This window comes from Leucoraja erinacea, chromosome 24 (genome assembly GCF_028641065.1).
Source record: "Leucoraja erinacea ecotype New England chromosome 24, Leri_hhj_1, whole genome shotgun sequence".
NCBI classification, from domain to species: Eukaryota; Metazoa; Chordata; class Chondrichthyes; order Rajiformes; family Rajidae; genus Leucoraja; species Leucoraja erinaceus.
The window spans coordinates 15345938-15373703 of NC_073400.1; the positions used below are offsets into that span (position 1 = coordinate 15345938).

A 27766-nucleotide genomic window follows, 5' to 3' on the forward strand; every position below is an offset into this window, starting at 1 on the left:
CACAAACAGGCTCTTTGGCCCACAGAGCCCATGTCCATGATTTTCAATAGTATCAATTCTTTATAGAAACTGAATGGCATAGCAAAGTCACATCTAGCCACACCATCAGATTCTGGGAAAATATGTTTTATATTTTAGATTTTAGAGATACAGAGGGAAACAGGCACTTCGGTCGACCGAGTCCACGCCGACCAGCATTCCCCATACACGAGCACTATCCTGCACACTCGGGCCAATTTACAATTTTTACCAAAGCCAATTAACATACAAACCTGAATGTCTTTGGTGTGTGAAACCGGAGCACCTTGAGCAAACTCACGTGGTCATAGGGAGAAGGTATAAGCTCCATACAGACATCACCCATAGTCAGGGTCAAATCCAGGTCTCTGGCGTTAAGGCAGCAGCTCTGCCACTGTGCCGCCCAAATATTTAATTGAGAATATTATTTTCCGCAGTGATAATGCTAGCTTAATACAGCAATCAAAAGTCAATACTTAGCTGAGCGTTATTTCACTTGCTAATTAAAGAAAAGACATAAAATCCATGGACGCTGCCTGACCCACTAATTCCAGCTTTTGCGTGTATTTCCTTGGTAAACCAGCATTTGCAGTTCCTTGTTTCAATCAATTGCTAATTAGTTTATATTAGTTTAGAGATGTTTGCCACAGGGCAGCAGAAGTAGAGTTGCTGCTTTACAGCACTAGAGACCCGGGTTTAATCCTGCCTATGGGTGCTGTCTGTGCAATGTTTGTACTTTCTCCCTGTGACCTCGCGAGTTTTCTCCGGGTGCTCCGGTTTCCTCCAACACTCCAACGACGTTCAGGTTTGTAGGTTAATTGGATTCAATAAAATTGTCCCTTGTGTGTTAAGGGCCCGTCTCATTTGGCGAAATTCGCGGCATGATGACGTATTGACACACGGTGTTTTTTCAAGTATCGCAAAAAATTTTTGTCGCCGCTGGATTTTGAAATGTTCAAAATCTTTTGCCGACACTGATATGACGCCAGCAATCGGCAAAAAAAATTCGCAAGTGGGACAGGCCCTTTACGGAGGCCAATTCATCAATAAACCGGCACGGCTTTGGGATGTGGGAGGAAATCGGAGCAGCCGGAGAATAAGGGGGAGGTCATTTAGGACTGAGATGAGGAAAAACATTTCTCCCAGAGAGTTGTGAATCTGTGGAATTCTCTGCCACAGAAGGCAGTGGAGGCCAATTCACTGGATGTTTTCAAGAGAGAGTTAGATATACTGTAGCTCTTCTGGCAACCGAATCAAGGGATATTGGGAGAAAGCAGGAACGAGGTACTGATTTTGGACGATCAGCCATGATCATTTTCAATGGTGGTGCTAGCTCGAAGGGCCGAATGGCCTACTCCTGCAACTATTGTCCACATTTCCATGTTTCTATGACCGAGCGTGGGGGGGACGAAGAAGGAATGAGTACTTTTTGTAAATTTGTCAGCACAATTGGTCAGCACCATTGGTCCCTTTGGTGGTACATTGGATGCAAAAACAAAGAACTTCACTGCACCTAGCTAGGTACAGGTATCATCATCATCATCATCATCATCACCACCATCATCATCATCATCATCATCATCATTATCACCATCACAAGAATTTCACTATTAACAGTGAATAAACCTTCAATTCAAAGCATCATGAAGTTCACTGAGGGAACAGCAGTAAGAAAACATTCCACACTTTAATACCCAAAGCCCTGTGTAATTTATAGGTAAGTGTAAGTAATGGCTGATTTATCACAGATTATAAAATCGTGATCTGTTCCTGCACTTCCAATTGAGTTATTCTCATAAACCCCGGACTGTAATTAGATGGTCGGCCCAGCCAGTCTACACCACATTATAATCAAACTCTTAATCCCCTCCTGACTTAAATAAACATTCACTGACTGACATTTATAAAACACGTATATGAGGGAGGTGTGTGGGCGCGCTGAAGAATGGGTCAATTTTAATTAATCTTCCTTTAGGTCCCGGGAATTGACGTCTGTTCCTCTGACTCGTATCATTGCTCTGCAACTTTCTTTGAAAAACAGAACCATATCAAAATGTGTTGGATGGCATGCCTCTTTGCTGAAGTATCCAGGATTGTCCCAAAGGACAAAGATAATCCCCATGTTTATTTTTCAACAAACAAGCCCCTCTGAAAAACCCTAGCCATTTTTCCTTTCCTTTGACATGCAGGTTCTTTTGAGTCAAAAGACACCATTCATTCAGCCACTTTCCCTTTTGTGTGGTCTGCCATGTCAATCTAACAGCCGACCCTTCCCTAATCTTTCATCTTCCTCCAATTCCCCTGAGGATCTCTGCGGAGAAAGCCCACGCGGTCACAGGGAGAGCGTACAAACTCCGTACAGACAGTACCCGTAGTCAGAATCGAACACGGGTCTCTGGCGCTGTAAGGCAGCAACTCTGACGCTGCACCACTATGCCATGTCACTCAAATCCTACAATGCTTCTTCACTGTCAATTTTCTGAGCGAATATATTTTTTTCAAAATTTATATTCATGTTCATATTCCCTGATTCAGTTAGCCCTAAAAGCTATATTTAATTATTTCTTTAAAACATCCAGTGAATTGGCCTCCACTGCCTTCTGTGGCAAAGAGGTCCACAGATTCACAACTCTCTGGGTGAAAAAGTTTTTCCTCATCTCAGTCCTAAATGGCCCTACCCCTTATTCTCAAACTGCGAGCCCTGGTTCTGGACTCCGCCAACATCGGGAACATTTTTCCTGCAACTAGCCTGTCCAATCCATTAATAAATGTTACATGTTTCTATAAGATACCCTCTCATCCTTCTAAATTCCAGTGAATATAAGTCCAGTCTATCCATTCTTTCAACATATGTCAGACCTGCCATTCCGGGAATTAAACTGGTATGCTGCACTCCCTCAATAGCAACAATGTCCTTCCACAAATTAAGAGACCAAAACTGCACACAATACTCCAGGTGTGCTCACACCAGGGCCCAGTACAACTGCAGTAGGACCTCCTTGCTCCTATACTCAAACCCTCTCGCTATGAAGGCCAACATGCCATCAGCTTTCTTCACTGCCTGCTGTACCTGCGTGCTTACATTCAGTGATTGATGTATAAGGACACCCAGGTCTCGTTGCATCCTCACCTTTCCTAATCTGAGACCATTCAGATATTAATCTGCTTTCTTGTTCAATCTGCCTGCTTGTATCTACGTTTTAAATTCAGCATTCATTGATTTTCTTTCAACCATGTTTTGTTATGTCAAGGGTGCTACGTGAGGTTTAGTTTAGACATACAGCGCGGAAACAGGTCCTTCAGCCCAGCAAGTCCGCTCCGACCAGCAATCCCCGCTCGCTACCACTGTCCTACACACATGAAGGACAATTTACAATGTTTTACCGTGGCCAATTAACCTACAAACCTGCACCTCTTTGGAGAGTGGTGGGAAACCGGAGCACCCGGAGAAAACACACGCAGGTGACAGGAAAAATGTACAAACTCCATACAGACAAACTCCATACAGACAGCACCCGCAGTCAGGATCAAACCCGTAAGGCTTGCAACTTTACCGCCCCTTTAATGGAAGTGAGTGTTATGTTAGGTCATACCTGCACCACAGTGCCATATTTTATCACCTCTCCGTGTACTTTCTTATTTTCCGTTTCATTCTGTTTCTGTTCCAGCTCTGCAGCATGCTGCAAAACAAAAAACAGTGTGAGCTGAGAAGGTTTTAGAGTTCCTTTTTTATGTGCAATCAATACAGCAGTCAGAAGTTTATAATGACTTTAAATGTAATAAACATTGTCTTTAAGCCTCCCCTAAAATTCTATATTCCAACAACTACATTACATGACAACATTTGAGGACCACAGCAAACAATGAAAAGACTGGGCTTGTATTCACTGGAGTTTAGAAGGATGAGGGGGGAATCTTATAGAAACATATAAAATTATAAAAGGACTGGACAAGCTAGATGCAGGAAAAATGTTCCCAATGTTGGGCGAGTCCAGAACTAGGGGCCACAGTCTTAGAATAAAGGGGAGGTCATTTAAGACTGAGGTGAGAAAAAAACGTTTTCACCCAGAGAGTTGTGAATTTCTGGAATTCCCTGCCACAGAGGGCAGTGGAGGCCAATTCACTGGATGGATTTAAGAAAGAGTTAGATGGAGCTCTAGGGGCTAGTGGAGTCAAGGGATATGGGGAGAAGGTAGGTACGGGTTATTGATAGGGGACGATCAGCCATGATCACAATGAATGGCGGTGCCGGCTCGAAGGGCCGAATGGCCTCCTCCTGCACCTATTTCCTATGTTTCTATGTTTCACCTTGAAGCGTTATGAATTAGTTCTAAAGCGTTGGTGAACTATATTTTCTGCATACTGGGGACAGCATTTCTCCAAGATTGCTGATGATGGGTGCTACATATTTCATGAAGCAGATTTATAAGACTTTGGCTGGGCTGCATTTAGAGCAGACACAAAAAGCTCGTGCAACTCAGCGGGTCAGGCATTGTCTCTGGAGAAGAGGAATAGGTGACCTTTCGGGGCAAGGCCCTTCTTCACTGAGAGTCAGGTAAGGGGGAGAGGGGAACGAGAGATACAGACGGTACTTGGAACAAATGAATGGAAGATATACAGAGAGCAATGATAATCAAGGAAATGTCCATTGCCCAGAATGGTCCGTTATTGGCTGTGCGATAGGTGAAAACGAGTTAATACAGACAGTGGAACTCTGCAGGACAACAGTAAAACTAGTACAACAAACTAGGGTGGGGGAGGGATGGAGAGAGAGGGGATGCAAGGGGTACTTGAAGTTACAGAAATCAATATCCATACTGCAGGGTTGGAAGCTGCCCGTGAAATATGAGGACTTTTGACTCGTTATCACCTTTGCCACAACCAACAATGGATTACAGGTTGGGGCGGACTCAGCGGGCTGAAGGGCCAATTTCCGCCCGGTTTCTCTAAACAAAACAAAAGAAAACTACGCAATCGCGCAAAACAAATCAAATCTGTTCTGAATAGGGTGCTCATAAAACATTTCCCCATGCCAGCAATACAAGGTGTGGGTAATGTTACCTGAAGCTTTTGCAACAATGCAATGTCTGCAAAGTTTTCTTGGTCCTGCTTGGCTTGCTTTGCTTTCCAGTATTGTTTTTGAGCTGAATAACGGTTCATGGGACATACTTTGAAAAGGCAATCTGCAATACAAAACAAAAATAGATGATTAACGCATCTAAAATAATAAGTCTTAGAATCATCGTCATAGAGTCACAGAGCACAGAAATAGGCTACACGGCCCAATAAGTCCACGCAGACCAACACACCCCATCTACATGAGTCCCATTTGCCTGCATTTGGCCCATATCCCTCTCCATGTTTCCTATTCATGTACCTGTCCAAGTGTCTTTTAAATGCTGTTATTGTACCTGCCTCATCTATCGCCTCTGGCAGCTCGTTCTATATACTCCCCACCCTCTGTGTGAAAAGGTTGCCCCTGCAGTTCCAATTAAATCTTTCCTCTCACACCTTGAACCTATGCTTTAGAACGTAGACTTTACTTTTAGACTTTAGTGATACAGGTCCTCCAGCCCAAGTCTGCGGTGACCAGCGATCACCTGGTACACTGGCACTATCCGACAAACTGGGGATAATTTACTATTTTACTGAAGCTAATTAATCTACAAACCTGCATGTCTTTGGAACGCGAGAGGAAACCGGTGCACCCAGAGAACATCCACACGGTCACAGAGAAATGTACAAACTCCGTGCAGGCAGCTTCCATAGTCAGGATCAAATCCGGGTCTTTGGTGTTATAAAGCAGCTACTTTACCGCTGCGCCACCCTATGTCCTCTAGTTCCTGATCTCCCTTCGCTAAAGTGAAAAAAATCTCTGTGCTTTCACCCAATCTATTTTCCTCATTGATACATAGAAACATGGACAATAGGTGCAGGAGTAGGTCATTTGGCCCTTTGAGCTAGCACCGCCATTCAATGTGATCATGGCTAATCATCCACAATCAGTACCCCGTTCCTGCCTTCTCCCCATATCCCTTGACTCCGCCATCTTTAAGAGCTCTGTCTAGCTCTCTCTTGAAAGCATCCTGAGAACCAGCCTCCACCGCCCTCTGAGACAGAGAATTCCACATACTCACAACTCTCTGTGTGAAAAGGTTTTTCCTCATCTCCGTTCTAAATGGCTTACCCCTTATTCTTAAACTGTGGCCCCTGGTTCTGGACTCTCCTAGCATCGGGAACATGTTTCCTGCCTCTAGCGTGTCCAAACCCTAAAGGACCTATCCCGCTTGCATGCGATTGCATGCGTTTGGCGCGACCAAACGTGGTCGCTTGAGGCGTACAGGCACCGTATGGCCGCGCGGGGCCGGTCCCAATTTCTGGTCGCCACTAAATTGTCAACATGTTGAAACATTTTCGGCGATAGTGGGTTTGACGCCAATGAGCGTAGCTTGACTTCTCCTGACATAGGTTCTGTTGTAGGTTGTCGCCAGGATGACGTAGGTTGTCTCCAGTTTTTCGGCGACCTGCTACAACTATGACAGTCGCCGGCAGTTGCCTAAAAAAATCGGCAAGTGGGACAGGCCCATTATTCTTAAGCTGTGGCCCCTGTTCCCCCAATATGTTTCCTGCATCTAGCCTGTCCGATCCCTTAAGAATTTTATGTTTCAATAAGATTCCCCTCTCATCCTTCTAAATTACAGTGAATACAAGCCCAGTCGCTCCATTCTTTCATCTTATTGTCAGTCCCGCCATCCCAACCTTGTGAACCTATGCTGCACTCCCTCAATAGCAAGAATGTCCTTCCTCAATTTAGGAGACCAAAAACTACACACAATTCTCCAAGTGTGGTCTCACCAGGGCCCTGTACAGCTGCAGAAGGACCTTTTTGCTCCTATACTCCTCTCAGTATAAAGGCCAACATGCCATGAGCTTTCTTCACTGCCTGCTGTATCTGCATGCTTACTTTCAGTGACTGATGCACAAGGACACCCAGGTCTCGTTGTACTTCCCCTTTTCCCAACCTGGCACCATTCGGATAATGATCTGCCTTCCTGTTCTTGCCACCAAAGTAGATAACCTCACATTTATCCACATTGTACTGCATCTGCCATGCATCTGCCCACTCACCCAACCAGTTTAAGTCACCCTTTATCTTCATAGCATCCTCTTCACAGTTCACACTGCCACCCAGCTTTGTGTCATCTGCAAATTTGCTAATGTTACTTTTAATTCCTTCATCTAAACCATTAATAATTGTAAATAGCTGTGGTCCCAGCACCGAGCCTTGTGACACCCCACTAATCCACCCCTGCCATTCTGAAAGGAACCCGTTAATCCCTACTCTTTGTTTCCTGTCTGCCAACCAATTTTCTATCCGTGTCAATACCCTACCCCCAATTACATATGCTCTAATTTTGCCCACTAATCTCCTGTGTGGGACTATATCAAATGCTTTCTAAAAGCCCGGGTCCACTACATCAACTGGCTCTCTCTCATCCACTTTTTTTGGTTACTTCCTCAAAAAAGTTCCAGAAGATTAGTCAAGCATGATTTCCCCTTCATAAATCCACACTGACTTGGACTGATCCTGTTACTGCTATCCAAATGTGCCGCTATTACATCTTTATTAATCCAACATCTTCCCCACCACCGATGTCAGGCTATAATTCCCTGCTTTCTCACTCTCCTTTCTTAAAAAATGGAATAACATTATCTACCCTCCAATCCACAGGAACTGATCCAGAATCTACAGAACATTGGAAAAAGATCACCAACGTGTCCACGATTTCTAGAGCCACCTCCTTGAGTACCCTGGGATGCAGACCATCAGGCCCTGGGGATTTATCATCCTTCAGTCTACCCAACATAATTTCCTGACTAATGTGAATTTCCTTCAGTTCCTCCATCACTCTAGGTCCTCTGTCCCCCAGCACATCTGGGAGATTGATTCTGTCTTCACTAAGGAAGACATAAACTAAGTATTTAAGAAGGAACTGCAGATGCTGGAAAATCGAAGGTACACAAAAATGCTGGAGAAACTCAGCGGGTGCAGCAGCATCTATGGAGCGAAGGAAATAGGCAACGTTTCGGGCCAAAACCCTTCTTCAGACTAAATAAACTAAGTACCTGTACATAAACTAAGTACCTGTTCAACTCATCTGCCATTTCCTTGTTCTCCATAATAAATTCACCCGTTTCATGATTTCATAAACCTCTATAAGATCACCCCTCACCCTCCTACGCTCCAAGGAATAAAGTCCTAGCCTGCCCAACCTCTCCCTGTAGTTCAGGCCCTTGAGCCCTGGCAACATGGTTGCAAATCTCCTCTGCTCTCCTTCCAGTTTGGAAACTTTTAAAAACCTTTGTCATTGAAACGTTGGAGGGAGATATTTCAGTACACTATTGTTACAAAACTCAGCAGGTTTAAATTATGGAAATGTTGCCCTGTTGGGAATTGCACTTCCACCCTGCTACTGAAACGCTGCCAGATTGCACATACTTACACGTCCAGCTGCATCCATGAGCACGTTTTGTTTGCCTAAATTTTTTGAACAGATTGTTATTGTGCATCCTTTACAACAGAATCAAGAGTTCAAGCAGGAAACACGAGTGAAAGTCAACGAACCAAACAACCTGCTTTAGTAAGAGTGTTTCTTCTGCTGTCGCTTGCGTTATGACTACCGTAATTCTTTGCAGTTTGAATTCTTAGGCTTCCATTTGCAAAAGGAGAATCACGGCAGCACAGAGTCACAGCTGGTAGAACCGTTGCCGCACAATGCCAGAGACCGTGTGACTGTGTCGGTTTCCACCATGTGCTCCGTTTTCCTCCCACATCCTGAAGATGTGTGTGTCCGTAGGTTAATTGGCCTTTTGAGGCAATTTACAGAAGCCATTAACCTACAAATCTGCACATCTTTGGGATATGGGAGGAAAGCAGAGCAGCCGGAGAAAACCCACACGGTCACAGGTTGGTGCAGACTTGGTGGGATGAAGGACCTGTTACTGAGCTGTAACTTCCCACATCTTTCATAGAGCATTCAACAAACCACTCTGCGCCATTTTGTTGGTGTTAACGCTGCAGTTGGGGAGCACCTCGATGCTGTTTTTAACATAATTGGATAAAAAGTGAGAACTTCAATTGAAAGTTTGACAGAACGATGTGACCAAGTTTACTTCTATGACAGTGTGCTGAAACTGGTTGTATTCAGTACGACATTACATTCTGGTGTGCTGTTTCTGATCAGAGTTGTCAGCAAGTGTGATCATGCAAGAGGCAGATACTGCAGTGGTGTCCAAGAGTCTTTTAGATAGGATCATGGCAGTGCAGGGAATAGAGGGAGATAGGATCATGTACAGGCAGATGAGACCAGTTTGTCTTGGCATCATAATCAGCACACTCATCGAGTGCCAGAGGGCACACTCCTGTGTTGTCCTGGTCTACGTTCTATATTCAATTGTGCTCGACTCTTAAAGGCACACAATACGGGGCCGACTACACTTTATAACCAAAGGGCTCCAACTCCCTGAGTAATACAGCAATGATGGGATGGAGAGGCGGGTACTTTGTGCTTGGGCAAACAGAAACCATCCCGGCCGACAGTCAGCTTTAGGTTTAATCTTCTTCCTCTTCTTCTTCTTGCGTATGGCAATGCACAGCCTAAAGTTGTAGGACAACTTGTCCTATTTGATCTTATTTGATTGTGCACACCGGGTTAATTGCAGTTGTCGAAACAGGGCGGACCACGTGAAGGTTGCAATCTCCCACCCAGGTTTAATCTCACATAAAGGAACTGCAGATGCTGGTTGATACCTATGATAGACCCACAATGCTGGAGTAACTCAGCGGGTCTGGCAGCATCTTTTGAGAAAAAGGATGGGTGACGTTTCAGGTCCGGACCATTCTTTTTTCCAAGTGCTAACATTGGATCAATGGGCCGAATGTCCTTAGTCATCGAGTCGTTTCGGTTCTGAAGAAGGGTTTCAACCCGCAACATGACCTATCCATTTTCTCCAGAGATGCTGCGTAACCCGCTGAGTTACTCCAGCATTTTGTGTCTATCTTTGGTATAAACTAGCACCTGCAGTTTCTTTACATCTTATATTTATCTTAGGCTTAGGTTTATTATTGTCACATGTACCAAGGTACAGTGTTTTGCATGCTACCAGTCAAATTAGATAACCCTATCCATCAATTCAATCAAGCCAAACTCGTATAATACGTAGAGCAAAGGGGAAGATACAGAGTGCATAATATAGTTCACAGCAATGTAGCGCATCAAGTCCATAGACAACGTACAATGTCCACAATGTGGTAGAGGTATATCGGAGAGTGCCCTAGCTTATTGAAGGATCTCTAAGAATCTAGAACGTCTTTACGAATATGTGTGGTTTAGTTTACTTTAGCTCAGTTTAAAGGTACAGTGTGGAAACAGGCTCTTCAGACTACCGAATCCACGCCGTCAGCGATCACCCCGTATACTGGCACTATCCCACACACTAGGGACAATTTACAATTTTACTGAAGCTTTTTGACCTGCAAACCTGTACATCTTTGGAGTATGGGAGGAAATCGGAGCACATGGAGAAAACCCACACGTTGGTGGGGAGAACATACAAACTCTGTACAGACAGCACCTGTAGTCAGGATCAAACCTGGGTCTCTGGCGCTGTGAGGCAGCAACTCTGTCGCCGTGCCACTGTGCCACACCTGCAGTGTCCATAATGCCTGAAACATTGGGGATTTCTGCAACGCAGACCAATGTCCAAACCCACTCAGATTATTCTTGTGGCGGAAGAAAAATAAGATGAAGTCCAATGAGGACAGTTTCTAAAATGTTTAGTAAATGAAGCAGAGAGGAGCATGAAATTTAAAACTGTACTGCAAAACAGGCCCTTCAGCCAACAATGTCAACTTATGACATTGACAACCACGAGAATTTTTTTTAAGCACAGCAGGTTATAAAATTTTAAATGAAATGATGGAAGTTGGGTCTGCTCCCCCAATGGTGTGATCCCCCAACCCAATATTCCACCATGCACCCGTCTCCTCCAATGGAACTGAAGCCGTTCTCAAAAGTAAGATTCCAGCACTGCCCTGCCTCTTTAAAAAAAAATCCAATGGCACCTCCCATGCCTGCTGCAGCAGTGAAAAGTTCAGTGTTCTTGTCTTGCAACTTTGTTTCGAAGTGTGTTGGAAGCTGACATGTAAATGGAGAAGCCTGTTTATTTTTGAAATACTTGGGGGTGGGTGGGGGAGAAGGATTTGATTAAAAACGTGTACTTCAACACGACGAAATGAAATGAGGAGCGGATACTTAGAAAGAAAAGCGAAATCTCTAATGGAAAATTTCTGGATTGAGCGTCTGGATGGGCGTGGATGAATCAAAGGAAGAAATGGTGAATCCATTCCGATTGGACATCTGCGAGCATTGGCCATTCCGATTGGACATCTGCGAGTATCGGGCATGAATCGAAAGGCAGGAAGGGCGCCGGTCGGCAGTCGGTCGGATGGGGCCAGAGTTTTAAATATAGATAGAAGATAGATGGTGGAAGGATTATCTTCAAAAGCCACTTTCAACTGCAATTGAAAGAGGTTAACATATAAAAATAGCTATTTGTATCGACACAAAGTGCTGGAGTAACTCAGCGGGTCAGGCATAATTTCTGGAGAATAAGGATGGGTGATGTATCAGGTCGGGACTCTTCTTTTTTCCCCAATGTGCTAACATTGGATCAATGGGGCAAATGTCCTTAGAATCAAAGATTCATACAGCATGGGAACAGGCCCTTCGGGACAACATAACCACACCAACCAACATGCCCCATCTACACTAGTCCTACCTGCATGCATTTGGCCCATATCCCTCTAAACCTGTCCTATCCATGTACCAGTCCAAATGTTTTTATAAACGTTGTGATAGAACCTGCCTCAACTGACTTCTCCAGCAGCTCGTTCTACATACCCACCACCCTTTGTGTAAAATAATTGCCTATTATATATGTCCCCCCCTCACCTTAAACCTTCTCTGCTGTATTTTATTCATTTAAATGTTATCAGTGTAATGTTACCAGTTTTAGTCAAGATCAAAAGTTATAAACTTTTCGCATAAAAATGAGACCTGCTTGATATAATCTTACAGGTGTCGATAAACCAAATCTAACTTGGTTTCAACACGGGAAGAATGATGTAGTTGTGTGATATCAGATCTTGTTTCACTATCAGATAGCTAGCTGCCGAGACACATTTAAAAAAGTACATTGGTTTAACATCAAGGAGGGCCATCGATAGAGTAGGGGGACCCGCGCCAGAGAGCGTTACTTGGCGGGGGCCCACCGAAAACAAAGGGAAATCCGGCAAGGGGGTCGCTGTGAGCAGATAACACTGATAACAATGAACCTTTTGTAACTTAAGTCAGTGCCAGAGACGTGCTGACTAATGTGTGCTGCCTCGGTGAGTGAGGTCTGCTGTACGATTTCATCTGGGTACATGTGACAATAAAGTATTGTTGAATCAGTGAAAATCGTGTCTGCCTCCAGGGAGATTCATTTGTTTGTTTGGAATGCAGTTGATTTGATTCACCGACTTTCTCATTTCCGCTCTAGTTGAGGATTTCTGGCGTGTTTCATGTTCTTTGGTCTGAGAGCAGAGAAGGAAATGATCATCAATATTTTGCACAATGTTGTTTCTCTGGAACTTCACCGTAACAGGAAGGAATCAGACCACCACTGTTATCTCGATTTTGTTCTTCCTCATTCAAAGGAATATATAGAAGGGACCAACCTTTTCCCTTGTTGTTGCAAACTTGCAGTTATTTTTAGCTAACCTGATTATTTTTTAGTGCATGATGGTGCAACACTTCCATCTAATACTTGTTTCAACTCTTTGCAAAAAGCAGAACACAAAATTCCTTGGAAGTGCCGTCATTTGTAGATCGGGTCGTTAAAGAGGCTTTAGGCAGATTGGCCTATATCAGAGTATTGAGTATATTAATACCTCCGTTCGGTCCTTACCTCCGCTCGGACCGCATTAACCAACCTGACCTCCCGGTGGCTCAGCACTTCAACTCCCCCTCCCATTCCATATCCGACCTCTCTGTCCTGGGCCTCCTCCATGGCCAGAGCGAACACCACCGGAAATTGGAGGAACAGCATCTCATATTCTGCTTGGGGAGTCTGCATCCTGGTGGCATGAACATTGAATTCTCCCAATTTTGTTAGCCCTTGCTGTCTCCTCCCCTTCCGATCTCTCCCTCAGCCCTCGGGCTCCTCCTCTGTTTCCTTTCTTCCCCCCGCCCCCTCCTACCACCCATCAGTCTGAAGAAGGGTTTTGGCCCGAAACGTTGCCTATTTCCTTCGCTCCTAGATGCTGCTGCACCCGCTGAGTTTCTCCAGCATTTTTGTGTACCTATTGAGTATATTAGTTGGGAGGTCATGTTGCAGTTATATAAGATGTTGGTGAGGCCACATTTAAAGTATTGAGTACATTTCTAGGGCACCGTGTTTGAAAGATGTCAAGTTGGAAAAGGTGCAGAGAAGATTTAGGAGGTCTGAAGAAGGGTTTCGGCCCGAAACGTTGCCTATTTCCTTCGCTCCATAGATGCTGCTGCACCCGCTGAGTTTCTCCAGCTTTTCTGTGTAACCTTCGATACTACAGCATCTGCAGTTCCCTCTTAAACAGATTTAGGAGGATGTTGCCAGGACTCGTGGGTCTGAGCTATCCAGAGAGGTTGAGCAGGCTGGGACTCTATTCCTTAGAGCATTGGAGGATGAGGGGTGATCATATAGAGTTGAACAAAATCTTGCAAAGAATAGATGGGGTTGAAAGGGAAAAATAGATTTGCAATGTTTGAATGGCAGAGTAGATTTGATGGGCCAAAAATCCTAATTCTGCTCTTATACCATACCATATGGAGGATTGGCAGTTTTACTACAACTGGGATTTTCTCTCCCAAGTTATGGCCCGACTATAGTCGTACTGATAGCGCTTGCTTGCCAAGACTGGTCCATTACTAATGTTGTGTTGTGCAACTAAGCAAAGCCTAAAACAAGCTGATCTTTAGCCTGTTTCTTCTGGCTGTGCATTCTATTACATGATGTGAGTGTGGGTGTTGTTTTTTTACACCAACATAATTTATCTGCCATTAGTATGCAATCAAGTAGGACTTCATTTTCCATAACCAAATAACTAAAAGGAGAGAATCCTTTAAAATGTCTTCTCAAATCTTTTCAATTAAGATACGATCTCTCCCATGTTGTAGCTGAAGGATTTCTTTTTGCATTGATTTTGAATTGTTTTTTTCTTTCAGTCGGCACGCTGGCGCAATGGTAGAGTTGTTGCCTCACATGCCAGAGACCTGAGTTTGATCCTGACTACGGGTGCTGTCTGTATGGAGTTTGTATGTTCTCCCTGTGACCACAGGGCTTTCTCCTGCTGCTCCGGTTTCCTTGCAGGCTCCAAAGATGTGCAGGTTTGTAGGTTAATTGGCTTCTGTAAATTGTCCCCAGTGTGTAGAATAGAACTAGTGTACGGGGTGATTATTGGTCGGCATGGACTCGTTGGGTCGAAGGGCATTTTTCCACGCTGTATCTATAAACTTAACTAAAAGTCCTTCTGTACACACAACAAAGTTCTCCTTTGTCTGCTTCCTTGAAAACTAGCCCAAAAAATATCCTTTTATTCACCGTGCACAAATATGCTGTACAAGCATGCTGTCTTTACATCCTGTTCAACAAAAACAAAGTAACAAATTCCTAACTGAACAATGCGACCTGATCTCAGCAATAAAAAGACACTTGAGACACATAAACAGAGATGATTGTGTGAGGAGCTGTCATGTTTCTTCTTCATTTGATGTTTTTCCTTAACAGGTCTTTTGGCATGTAGAAAAGTGTGACTGCAAATATCATCGTTAAATTGTCCTTTGAAATTCACGGAAAATACTATGAGTTCCAAAGCAAAAATATTTGAGGAATAGCGAAAATCAAACTGCTGGAGATTCCAGCTTCTCATTAGCGATGAACAATATAAAGAAAAAAAGACAAAAAGTGTTGGAGTAACCCAGTGGGTCCGGCAGCATCTCTGGAGAACGTGGATGGATGACCCGAAACTGCACCAATCTATGTTCTCCAGAGATGTTGCCTGACCCGTTTGGAACTCGAAACATCACGTATCTTGGTTTAGTTTATTGTCATGTGTTTCAAGGTACAGTGAAAAGCTTTTGTTGCGTACCAACCAGCCAGCAGAGAGACAATACATGATTACAATCGAGTTCTCCACAGTGTGCAGATAGATACATGCTAACGGGAATGATATGAATAATGTTCAGTGCAAGATAAAGCCAGTAAAATCTGATTAAAGATAGTCTGATGGCCTCCAATAAGATGGATGGTAGGTCAGCATCGCTCTCTAGCTGTGTTTGAATGGTTCAGTTCCCTGATAACATCTCGGAAGAAACTAACCCTGAATCTGGAGGTGTGCGTTTTTGCCCGATGGGAGAGAGAAGAGGGAGTATCACTCACAATCACAATCAGTGAGGGTGGAATCGTATATATTGGCTGGAAAGAAAAATGATAGCAGTTTTCCTTTTCCCTTGTGAGACAATATCAAATTAGATGGGTTTTTGCACCAATCAGGTAGTTTTGTGATTGTTATTATTGAGTAGCTGCATTTACCATCCACAGCTATCCAAAGTCGGATTTAAACATTTTGTTTGGACCTCAAGGGGTCCAAATGACAATTAAATTGTATCTTGTATCTTGTATCTTGGATGACTCGGCCTGTAACTGAAGCACCACACCACGACCGACAACAAAGACCTTGTTCGGAAATGGGCTGGCTGGCAGGATATGGGAAGTTGGGTAATGGATGGGACAGGATGTGACTAATGGTCTCCTGTTCACATCTGTGCGCTGGCTGCAGATCGACAATGTAGCGATGAACACCGCTGATGTAGGGTTAGGGAGCTACATCTCCAGCTGCCCAGCCCAGCCCACTCCCTGTAACACTCACTATTACTCATGCAGGGTCTCATCTGCACCCACATATACACATGTACATAGAGGACATGGAGATAGGGGGAGAGGTCAAGGGCGAGGAGGAGGCACAGAGACGGAGGGACACAGAGAAGGCGAGGGAGATACACGGAGAGAGGGGGAGAGACACAGAGGGATAATTCATGTCAGACCCTGCTTCAGACTCAGATCCTTCTTCAAAGCTTCAATATTGATCATCCACCTATTGCACCACCTTGACTACACCAATAAAAATTGGAATCATGATGGGTGTTGAGTTCTGTGCTATTTTCCAACTTACATTTCATAATTGGATTTTACTTCGACAAGGCAATAATGTAAATTGCTCATTTTGGAAAACAATTATTTTCCAAGACTGAAGTCTTTCCCCGGAAATGAAAATACCAATGAAAAATGAGTTTAGAGATATAGTTTGGAAACAGGCCCTTCAGCCCATTGAGTCCGCGCTGACCAACGATCATCCCGTACGTTATCCTACAAACTTGGGACATCACAATTTTGCCAAAGCCAATTAGCCTACAAACCTGCATGTCTTTGAAGTATGGGATTAAACTGGAGCACCTGGAGAATATCCACACAGTCACAGGGAGAACATATAAACTCCATACAGACAACACGCACAGTCAGAATCAAACCCAGTTCTCTGGCGCTGTAAGGCAGCAACTCTACCGCAGCGCCACTGTGCCAACTGTATGACAATCATAATATGGATTAAGCTTCAAAGTGTATACGGGGCCCTGCAATAAATGGTTATTGTGACCAATGTGTCCAATTTGAACAGTCAACCTTCACCATTAACAACTGGTAGGTCGACTGTATTTATAGAAGTAAACACCTGTCATCTTGCACAATAACCAACAGAGGAAAGCTGAATTCAGTGGAAATTTCAAGGCAGATAACACTCTAAAGTATGAAAACAACCAATGACAATCTATTATAAATTGCATTCAAGGAATCTATGAAATGTGGATCGTACAGTAGGAGTAATGAGGAAGTTAGTTTCTTTAAAAAAAAAAGCATTCTGTGGCATTAAGTTCAACAAATGCCAGCTGTCAAATAAATTTGCTGTCCAAACAATTTAAAGGAACATCTACCAGCAGGTTATCAATGCAACTCAATCCATTTCAGCCAAATTCATTTTATAGCACCTTACACGCTGTCTCACAATTTACGGCACAGTGGTGCAGCGGTAGAGTTGCTGCCTTACAGCGCCCAGGTTTGTATCATGACTACGGGTGCCCTCTGTACGTAGTTTGTACGTTCTCCCTGTGACCACGTGGGTTTCCTCCCACACTCCAAAGACGTACAGGTTTGTAAGTTATTCGGCTACAGTGAAATTGTAAATTGTCCCTCGTGTGTAGGGTAGTGCAAGTGTATGGGTGATCGCTGGTCAGCGTGGACTCGGTGGGCCGAAGGGCTTGTTTCCGCGCTGTTTCTCTAAAGTCGTGTAAATATAATTAAAATGATTCTGCTTATAATTATTGATCAATGAAAGGTAATTTGTTAGAAGATATTTGGAGAGCGTTCATTTCTCGACATTCATTTTTGAAATAGTTAGTGTTTGGTTCCTGTTAGAGCCGCACCCCAGTGGCACAGCTGCTGCCTCACTGTGACAGAGACCCGGGTTCGATCCTGACCTCTCGTGCTTTCTGTGTGGAGTTTGCCACATTCTCACTGTGACTGTGTGGATTTCCTCTGGGTGCTCAGGTTTCCTCCCACATCATAAAGACCTGTGGGTTTGTAGGTTATTTGCCCTCTATAAAAATAATTGCCCCCAGTGATCGATAGTTAACGTGGACTCAGTGGGCCGAAGGGCCTGTTTCCATGCTGTATCTCGAAACTAAAGTAAAATTAAATACTTTGACATTAAGGTAGGGACCAGAGAAGGAGAAATTTGAAAATGACATGAAACTTGGAGCTCTGGTCAACACCCAAGACATCAAGGAAATGGGATGAGTGGGAGTAAGTGGTATCCATTATTTAATGGTACAATGCACAGTGCTGTACTGTCATATACAAGCACATCACTGATTAGTAAAGTGTAAGAAATAGTCCACTGAGCCTGCATGCAAGAGATGCCTCGGTTTTGGTGCCATTTACAAATTCCAGTCCGCGCTCTAGGTTTTGTGAGTGGTGCTCGATCCAGGTGAGCCCCAGGCTGCTGCAGGGCCTCCAGCTGTCACCATCCTTGGATGTGTGGGTCGAACTGCGCATCGATGTCCCACCTTTATTGCCCGGGCGCACCTTGCTCTTATTGCCCCCCTTCCTCACCAAAACCAAATTCCACCAAATGGGGTGTGTAAAATGTGAGCAAAACAACTTGCCACCAACTTTTATTCGGACCTCTAATTTCCAGGTTGCCGTTGAACCAGGCTGCCTTGATGTCTGACCGTCTGTGATCTGGGGGACATTTATACCTGATGCGAGCATCTTCCTACAGACACATTGTCTACGGGGAGTTCTTACTAAATCCTCTTCTGTGATGAATTGTTCTGACATAATAATATTATCTATGTACAGACCAATTCATCCATATTCTCCCCTTATCTCACCCCCTGAAAGGCTATTTGTTTTATCCCGGTACTTCAAGAACGTTTCTGTTTTTCTTTCACTACTGGATTCCCTAATTAGTTTCGCCACCCATGCCGATGAAGTTTTCTTTCCAGCTCCTTGGTTTCCCCTAGTGTCCTCCACCTGTGGGGCAATCCTAGAAGATAGAAGATCTCTCCCTGATGTCTCTATGTCAGATTTAAATTTAGTGGGAGGAGTCGAAGATACCGCTGACTCATCCCGTGTGCCAGCTTGCACGCAGCGCATGGTTTCTCCGAATTGGGAACATGTGAGTTCTGTGAGGAATACTGTGGCTCTATCTCTACTCCAAAGAATTCTGCACACCCTGGCATAGAATAAATCTCTCTCCCTTCAAGATGTACAAACCCTTTCTCATTCTTACCGAATTTACCCAATTTCATTTCCGTCAGCGCCTTCCCTTTGAGAGCCGTCTCAGCAGTCTCCCTTCCGAAAGATGACACTCTCTCCTGCTCCTGGCTTGCTAATTTTCCTTGTCCCCGATCTGAAATGTCCTGAGGTTTAGTTCTATCGTTTTCTCCTACCCCCAATTTACCAGCCACCATTCTCAGGGTGGACAGTAAAACAATTTATTTATTTTTCTTTTAATGAAGAATATCTTCCACATTTCAATTAACTCGTTTGCTTCCTCACTATTCCCATATTTTTTTAACAATCGTCTCTATATAGTTTATCCCGATTAAAGACTTTATTCCCCCCAACGGCCAAAGTTGGTCTTTCAAAATTGCATTTAATTTCTCCAATAATCCTCTCAGTCTATCCGCTTCATTTGGAAGCTCCCTGCAAATTATCCTTATCGGGCTTTACAATCTGTTTGATCGATCCTTCTCACAGACATTCCCCATTCTCGGAACAATGGACAAAACATAAATGACAAAATAAAGGTTCCAGACACGAACACCTCTTTCTCTCACAGACTCCAGGGTCAATGGAATCTCTCCCACATAATGGTCAACGATCTTTCCGATTCACACTTACTCTAGCAATCGCCTTCTTTCAACTGTCTCCCAGTAACTCCTTTTCAATCACTCCTGTTTAATTATTCAAACCACTCGCTCCTATTCAGTGCCTCACAACTCTCTTATCTGTTAAATCACAATCACTGCATTCAATTCCAAACTTTCAAACTCCCCCTCGCAGTGTCGCAAGCAGCAATCTCTCTCTCACTTAATTAACATTATGTTTGCACAAACAGACTAACCCAAACCACGTTAACAAAACTATAATTGAGAATGAAAATATTCCCCGATTATTAATAACCCACAACACACCCCAATATAAACTATAAGCATCCAGTAAACCCCACTAATTAATCCTCCTCGTGGTACAATGGGATGACTCCTCCCCCCAACGCAGCGATCAAAGGAGTACAACCCCTGATCAAACCACCCCAGATTCAGATTCTTACAAAACGATCTTAAACAAATACGAATATCTAACTTAAACACTACGAATATCTAACTTAAACACACTCTCACTTCAAGGTTTAAATCTGTAAACACTCGCATAAGCAGCAACACAGATGATGGTCCGCGGACTTAACACGGTCTAAATCTTAACTTTTAATTACTCTAAGTTTATTTACATACGGAGAATATTTACAAAATCCGGATCCTATGACAACAAAGAAAACTAGATTTTTACAATTTATAAAATGAGTTAAAGCACTGATGCACAATTCACGGACAGTCGATCTCGACGCCGCATCACGCTGTTATCATGCAGTGAACCTCTCATAGAAACATAGAAATTAGGTGCAGGAGTAGGCCATTCGGCCCTTCGAGCCTGCACCGCCATTCAATATGATCATGGCTGATCATCCAACTCAGTATCCCGTACCTGCCTTCTCTCCATACCCTCTGATCCCCTTAGCCGCAAGGGCCACATCTAACTCCCTCTTAAATATAGCCAATGAACTGGCCTCGACTACCCTCTGTGGCAGAAAGTTCCAGAGATTCACCATTCTCTGTGTGAAAAAAGTTCTTCTCATCTCAGTTTTAAAGGATTTCCCCCTTATTCTTAAGCTGTGACCCCTTGTCCCGGACTTCCCCAACATCGGGAGCAATCTTCCTGCATCTAGCCTGTCCAACCCCTTAAGAATTTTGTAAGTTTCTATAAGATCCCCTCTCAATCTCCTAAATTCTAGAGAGTATAAACCAAGTCTATCCAGTCTTTCCTCATAAGACAGTCCTGACATCCCAGGAATCAGTCTGGTGAACCTTCTCTGCACTCCCTCTATGGCAATAATGTCCTTCCTCAGATTTGGAGACCAAAACTGTACGCAAAACTCCAGGTGTGGTCTCACCAAGACCCTGTACAACTGCAGTAGAACCTCCCTGCTCCTATACTCAAATCCTTTTGCAATGAAAGCTAACATACCATTCGCTTTCTTTACTGCCTGCTGCACCTGCATGCCTACCTTCAACGACTGGTGTACCATGACACCCAGGTCTCGCTGCATCTCCCCCTTTCCCAATCGGCCACCATTTAGATAATAGTCTGCTTTCCCGTTTTTGCCACCAAAATGGATAACCTCACATTTATCCACATTATACTGCATCTGCCAAACATTTGCCCACTCACCCAGCCTATCCAAGTCACCTTGCAGTCTCCTAGCATCCTCCTCACAGCTAACACTGCCCCCCAGCTTAGTGTCATCCGCAAACTTGGAGATATTGCCTTCAATTCTCTCATCCAGATCATTAATATATATTGTAAATAGCTGGGGTCCCAGTACTGAGCCTTGGGGTACCCCACTAGTCACTGCCTGCCATGTGAAAAGGACCCGTTTACTCCTACTCTTTGCTTCCTGTTTGCCAGCCAGTTCTCTATCCACATCAATACTGAACCCCCAATGCCTTGTGCTTTAAGTTTGTATACTAATCTCTTATGTGGGACCTTGTCGAAAGCCTTCTGGAAGTCCAGATACACCACATCCACTGGTTCTCCCCTATCCACGCTACTAGTTACATCCTCGAAAAATTCTATATGATTCGTCAGACATGATTTACCTTTCGTAAATCCATGCTGACTTTGTCCAATGATTTCACCACTTTCCAAATGTGCTGCTATCCCATCTTTAATAACTGACTCTAGCAGTTTCCCCACTACCGATGTTAGACTAACTGGTCTGTAATTCCCCATTTTCTCTCTCCCTCCCTTCTTAAAAAGTGGGGTTACGTTTGCTACCCGCCAATCTTCAGGAACTACTCCAGAATCTAAAGAGTTTTGAAAGATTATTACTAATGCATCCACTATTTCTGGAGCTACTTCCTTAAGTACTCTGGGATGCAGCCTATCTGGCCCTGGGGATTTATCGGCCTTTAATCCATTCAATTTACCCAACACCACTTCCCGGCTAACCTGGATTGCACTCAATTCCTCCAACTCCTTTGACCCGCGGTCCCCTGCTATTTCCGGCAAATTATTTATGTCTTCTTTAGTGAAGACGGAACCAAAGTAGTTATTCAATTGGTCCGCCATATCCTTGTTCCCCATGATCAACTCGCCTGTTTCTGACTGCAAGGGACCTACTGAAACTGAAGATTTCCCCCTTCATAGTTTACTCTTTGCTGAGGGGTACTATTCCTTAAATGCGACGACAACGGGTGCCAGCAGGTCGCCAAAAAAAATTAATTGCGTAGGTGGGCCAGGCCCTTTACTCCAGCATTGTGTGTCTATTTTCAATTTAAACCCGCATCTGCAGTTCTTTCTTAATCACCACAACCATCTTTCCTTTAGACAACTTTGAGATACAGCATGGAAACAGGTCCTTCGGCCAATCGAGTCCGTGTCAACCAGCGATCATTCCGTATGCCAGCTCTATCCGACACAGTAGGGCCAATTTACAGAAGCCAATTAATAGCTGGTGAGATGACCATTCAGTTGCCTGATGGAAGAGTGGAGAAGAGGAAGTGACCGAGGTGAGACTGGTCCTTGATTATGTCTGCGGCCTTGCCGAGGCAGCATGAAGTACAGATGGAGTCAATGGAATCCACTGCTATCTAATCAGATCATATATACCACACAATCAAGCCAAACTCATGTACAATAGATCGAGCTAATGGGGAAGAGGGGAAGATACATAGTGCAAACTTTGAAGCAGGCAGCCGTCAGGCTTCCCCGTGTATCTGAATGGCATTAAATAGTCTTTAGTTTATTGTCATGTGTAGCAATGTACAATGAAAAGCTTTTGTTGCATGCTAACCAATCAGCGGGAAAATATATGTGATTACAATCGAGCCATCCACAGCTTACAAATACATGATTAAGGGAATACATTTTCGTGCAAGATAAAGTCCAATAAAGGCCAATTAAAGATAGTCCGAGGGTTTCCAATGAGGTAGATAGTAGCCCAGGACCGGTCTCTAGTTGTTGATAGTATGGTTCAGTTGCCTGAAAACAGCTTGGAAGAAACAGGGCCTCTGAATCTGGAGATGTGCGTTTTCACACTTCTGTACCTCTTGCTTGATGGGAGAGGGGAGAAGAGGGAGTGACCAGGGTAAAACTCATCCTCAAAGTACCACTTCACAGCTTGCATCCGATTGCCTTTTTTAACAAACACTACAAATACAAACCAATTCAAACACTTCCTCTATCATTCACATTGAACTCGTTATCCTGGCAATAATTTAAGCAACGCTGGCCGGCTTCTCTATCTTCTTGGCTGCATGTTTGGGCTAAGCTTAATAGTTCACTTTGATTCTAAAAGCAAGCTTCTGTTCCACAGTGGGATGGATGCCAGTATTTCCATCTTCCAAAACAGGCTCCCTCTAATCATGTGGTGGATGAGTTTCAGCAGGAACACGTTCCTCAAACATTTTCCCTTCCAGCCACCCCACTTTGCATTGAATGTTGTCGAAATCTATTCATTCTGAGCAAGGTTACCACTTGTGAGTCAGCTCGTGAGTCAACCAGCACTTGAGTCAATGCCATACTGTCCTTCTAAATCCATTCGCCAGTCTATTGCTGAATCCTATCTGAGAAACTCTGCAAATGCTACAATGCTTCCTCCTCAAAGCATCATTCATTGGGCGGGGGTGGTCTGGAGGAAGTACGCAGTGGTCTGGTGCGGGCTACAAGTCTTCTTCTCGGATTAAATAGATCTAATGAAAAATGAGTCATCCATTCATTTCTTTAGCTTAATCACTGGACAAGTCACCATTACTCCATTACTTTCAGAAATTCCCATCCACAACCATTCTGCCCTTTCTTTTATTTTATTAACTTACAAAATCCTCACTTCAACATGCTGGTAGAGCTGCTGCCTCACAGTGTCAGAGATCTGGGTTCGATTCTGACCTCGGGTGCTGTCTCTTGTAACCTCTCACGAGAGATCACAGTTTTAAGATCAGAGGTGCAGGAATGGGGGCTGCACGGCAGCACAGCTGGTAAAGTTGCTGCATCGCAGTGCCAGTGACCCAGGTTCGACCCTGACTTTGGATGCTGAGTGTGTGGAGTTTGCATGTTCTCTCTCAGACTATGTGGGTTTCCCAAAGACATGTGGGTTGCAGGTTAATTAGCCTCAGTAAATTGCCCCTAGTGCGTAAGGAGTGGAGGAAAAAGTGGGGTAACATAGAACTAGTGTGAACCCATTTTCTCCAGAGAGGCGGCCTGACCCGTGGAGGTACTCCAGCATTTTGTGTCTATTTTACACATTTCAATCTGCTTTTCAAATTCCATTATTTATTGCTCCAGATTATCTTGCAGACTTTATTTTTTTAGCATCAGCAATTTTAATGCAAGCTTTCAAATTATCAACAATTGCACAGAGAATTTATTTTCTGCAATTATTGATCTTACCGATATTTCACATTTCATAAAAAAAAGTGTGGATGTCTCTTTCTAGAATCATGGGCAAGGAGCTATTAGTCTTTAATTTTTCAGTGTAACTATCTGGTGATAAATTCAGACAGGCTTATTTTATTGCATGGTCTAATGGTAAAACAGGTTCCTACAAGTTTCAAATCACAGTCTTAACATTTCTCACCTGCAGAGTTTAACATCAACTTTTTTTTTTTAAAGAGATACAGCATGGAAACAGGCCCCTCAGCCCACGGAGTCCATGCCAACCATCCATCATCCGTATCTCGTTATGATTTATTCCAATTTCTCACACGGGGGGGACTATTTACAATCTTTACCAAAGCCAATTAACCAACAAACCTGCACATCTTTGGAATGTGGGAGGAAACCGGAGCACCCGGGGGAAACCCACACGGTCACAGGGAGAATCTACAAACTCTGCAGACAGCTGTTTGAGACCAGGGTTCGATCCTGACTATGGATGCTGTCTATACAGAGTTTGTCTCTTCCCTGTGACTCTGTGGGTTTTCTCCAGTTTCTTCCCACACTCCAAAGATAATCAGGTTTGTATGTTAGTTGGCTTTGGTAAAAAATATATATATATTTGTCCCTCGTGTGTAGGATAGTGCAAGTGTATGGGGTGGTCGCTGGTCGGAGAGTGCACAGTGCACCGAAGGGCCTGTTTCCACACTGTGTCTCTAAATTCTAAAGTCTGAAGCTCTTATCGTCAGGATCAAACCTGGGACTCTGGCGCTGTGAGGCAGCAGCTCCAACATTGCACCACTGTGTCACCCTTGATTTTTTGTTTCTTGGCCTCACGAGTTGGATTATTCATACAAGTCTAGTCATGATTCAAATTTACCCACTCAATCCTTTTAGCACCAAATTCCCTGATTCTAAGCCATTCACAGTTTGCTAAATTATTGGCTAATTTATATTCTTAATGCAGAAAATGACCAAACTGTCAGCTGACTATAATCAGCATGGAAAGCACAAGCCTTAAGAAGTTGAAATGCTAACATGATTAATGCACTGACAGAAACCTCAAAGTTTCACAACAAGTATATTCAAACTATAAAATCAAATCTGTTGAGTAATGATTCTCGATAGGGGGAAGGGAATTGAGGATAGAAATACAACCATAAATGAAGCAGGATTAAATTTTGACATCAATTATATTATTTAACTGGGTTTCTGAAATAATTATTCAGCGTACGAAACCTGCTGCATCATAAACATGACATAGTCTGAAGAAGGGTCTCGACCCGTAACGTCACCCATTCCATCTCTCCACAGATGCTGCCTGTCCCGCTGAGTTACTCCAGCTTTTTGTGTCTATCTTCATAAACATGACGAATGGTTGTTCAGAAACATAAAAGTTTGTGATTTTTGCTTTGGAAATATTTGGCAGTACCTCTGCCTTCTTTGTCACCTGTTAAATTTAAAGAATTTCAGAAACCTTCCTGTGCATTGATGTTTAGTGGGATATGGGCGAAACCCAGGCAGGTGGGACCAATGTAGATGGGACATGACGGGCAAATTGGGCGGAAGGTCCTGTTTCCACGCTGTATGTCTCTAGAAATGCAGGAGCCACACAGAAGCTGTTCCAGAGGCTCTATGACTCTAGGAGCAATAGACAATTCGGAGACATTTAAAATTGCATTCCAAATCACACGTCATCCTGATTTCGAAAAAATATTGCCAATACTTTAACAATGTGGAAACCTGGGATACTTTATCATGGTGTTGTGAGGTATCACCAGCACTGCGGCAGTTCATGAAGGAAGCTCACGTACCTTCTCAACAGTAGTTGGCAATAGACTTCAAATGTTAGTCTTGCTTGAAACTCCTACATTCCTTTATATGAATTTAGATAAGAGTTATGATCCACCCACAACTCTTGTGCCATCACAACAGAAAATGAATGAACTGTTAAGTTCACATAAGTTCACTTGATGGTTAGAACCAAAAAACCCCATGATAACTATAAATTCGCAGAATTTTTATATGAATGCATGGAGTTTTCTATCCAGCCCAGGGGAATCTTCAAGAACCAGACACCATAGATTTAAGTTGAGAGGGGAAAGATTTAATAAGAGCCTGAGCCTCAACTTTTTGACTCGGATGGTGGGGGTATATGGAACGAGCTGCCAGAGCAGATAGAAACAAGGGAATGCAGATACTGGTTTACAAAACCACAACACAAAGTGCTGGAGTAACTCAGCGGGTCTGCCAGCATCTCTGGAGAAAATAGATAGATGACATTTCGGGTCAGGATCCTTTTTCAGACTGAAGAAGGGTCCCGACCCAAAATGTTGCCCATCCATTTTCTCCGGAGATGCTGCCTGACCCACTGAGTTACTCCAGCACTTTGTGTTTTACTCCAGATTCCAGCATCTGCAGTTCCTTGTTCCTTCATAGCTTGCTAGAGTCAATTGTCACTTTGTGCCAGAAGAAGTAGTTGAGGCAGGTATTATACCAGCATTTAAAAGACACTTGCATAGATACACGGATGAGAAAGGTTGAATGGGATATGGGCCAAATGTGGGCAAATGGGTCTAGGTGAAATAGGGCATCTTGGTAGGGTTGCTGCTTTACAGCGTCAGAGGCCCAGGTTCAATACTGACCACGGGTGCTGTCTGTACGGCGTTTGTACATTCTCCCTGTGGCCACATGGCTTTCTCCGGGTGCTCGGTTTCCTCCCACACTCCAAAGACGTACAAGTTTGTAGGTAAATTGGCTTCTGTAAATTGTCCCCAGTGTGTAGGATAGAATTCATGTACATGTAATTGCTGGTCGACTTGGACTCGGAGGGCTGAAGCACCTGTTTCCAGGTTTTATTATCCCTAAAACTAATCTAAAAAACTAACACTTGCCCTGAGGTTCCTCAACATCAGCATTAGTTACTGATAAAATGCAAACAATGTCAAATAACTCATTGATCTTTGCAGAAACATTTTCAATTAACAATGGGAAATGCCAAGGGAAATTACTTCCTTCATGGCTACTTTTAAATAGCCAAGCACCACAGTCCCCCAGCAAGTAATATTTAGCACACTTCATTTACAGTCACCGGATCAAACCACAGCCACACGGCCAGGATTTTATTTTGTTCAGCATTTAATGGAATTTAAGGGCCTGTCCCACTTGGGCGTCATTTGCACGTCATGCAGGTGACGCGCAAAGATTTTGTGAAACCCAAAGTCCTGGCGTCGTGCGCGCGCGACGCATAAACTTATGCCTCACCACGCGTGCATGCAACTGCCTGCGCCACCAGTCACCACGCTCCACAGGCATCCGTGCGCATCATGACGCGCGCTCT

General features: G+C 43.8%; 1 protein-coding gene across 1 annotated transcript in view; it reads right to left on the bottom strand.

The window, feature by feature from the left end:
• Positions 1–27766, bottom strand: part of itpr3 (inositol 1,4,5-trisphosphate receptor, type 3) — a 184131-nt gene that overhangs the window by 122737 nt on the left and 33628 nt on the right. Inside the window, exons 3-4 of the mRNA XM_055654564.1 lie at positions 5080–5201; positions 3612–3698 (exon numbers count right to left, since the gene is read on the bottom strand). Of these exons, the coding sequence (XP_055510539.1) occupies positions 3612–3698; positions 5080–5201 (209 nt within the window). The remainder of the gene's footprint in view (positions 1–3611; positions 3699–5079; positions 5202–27766) is intronic.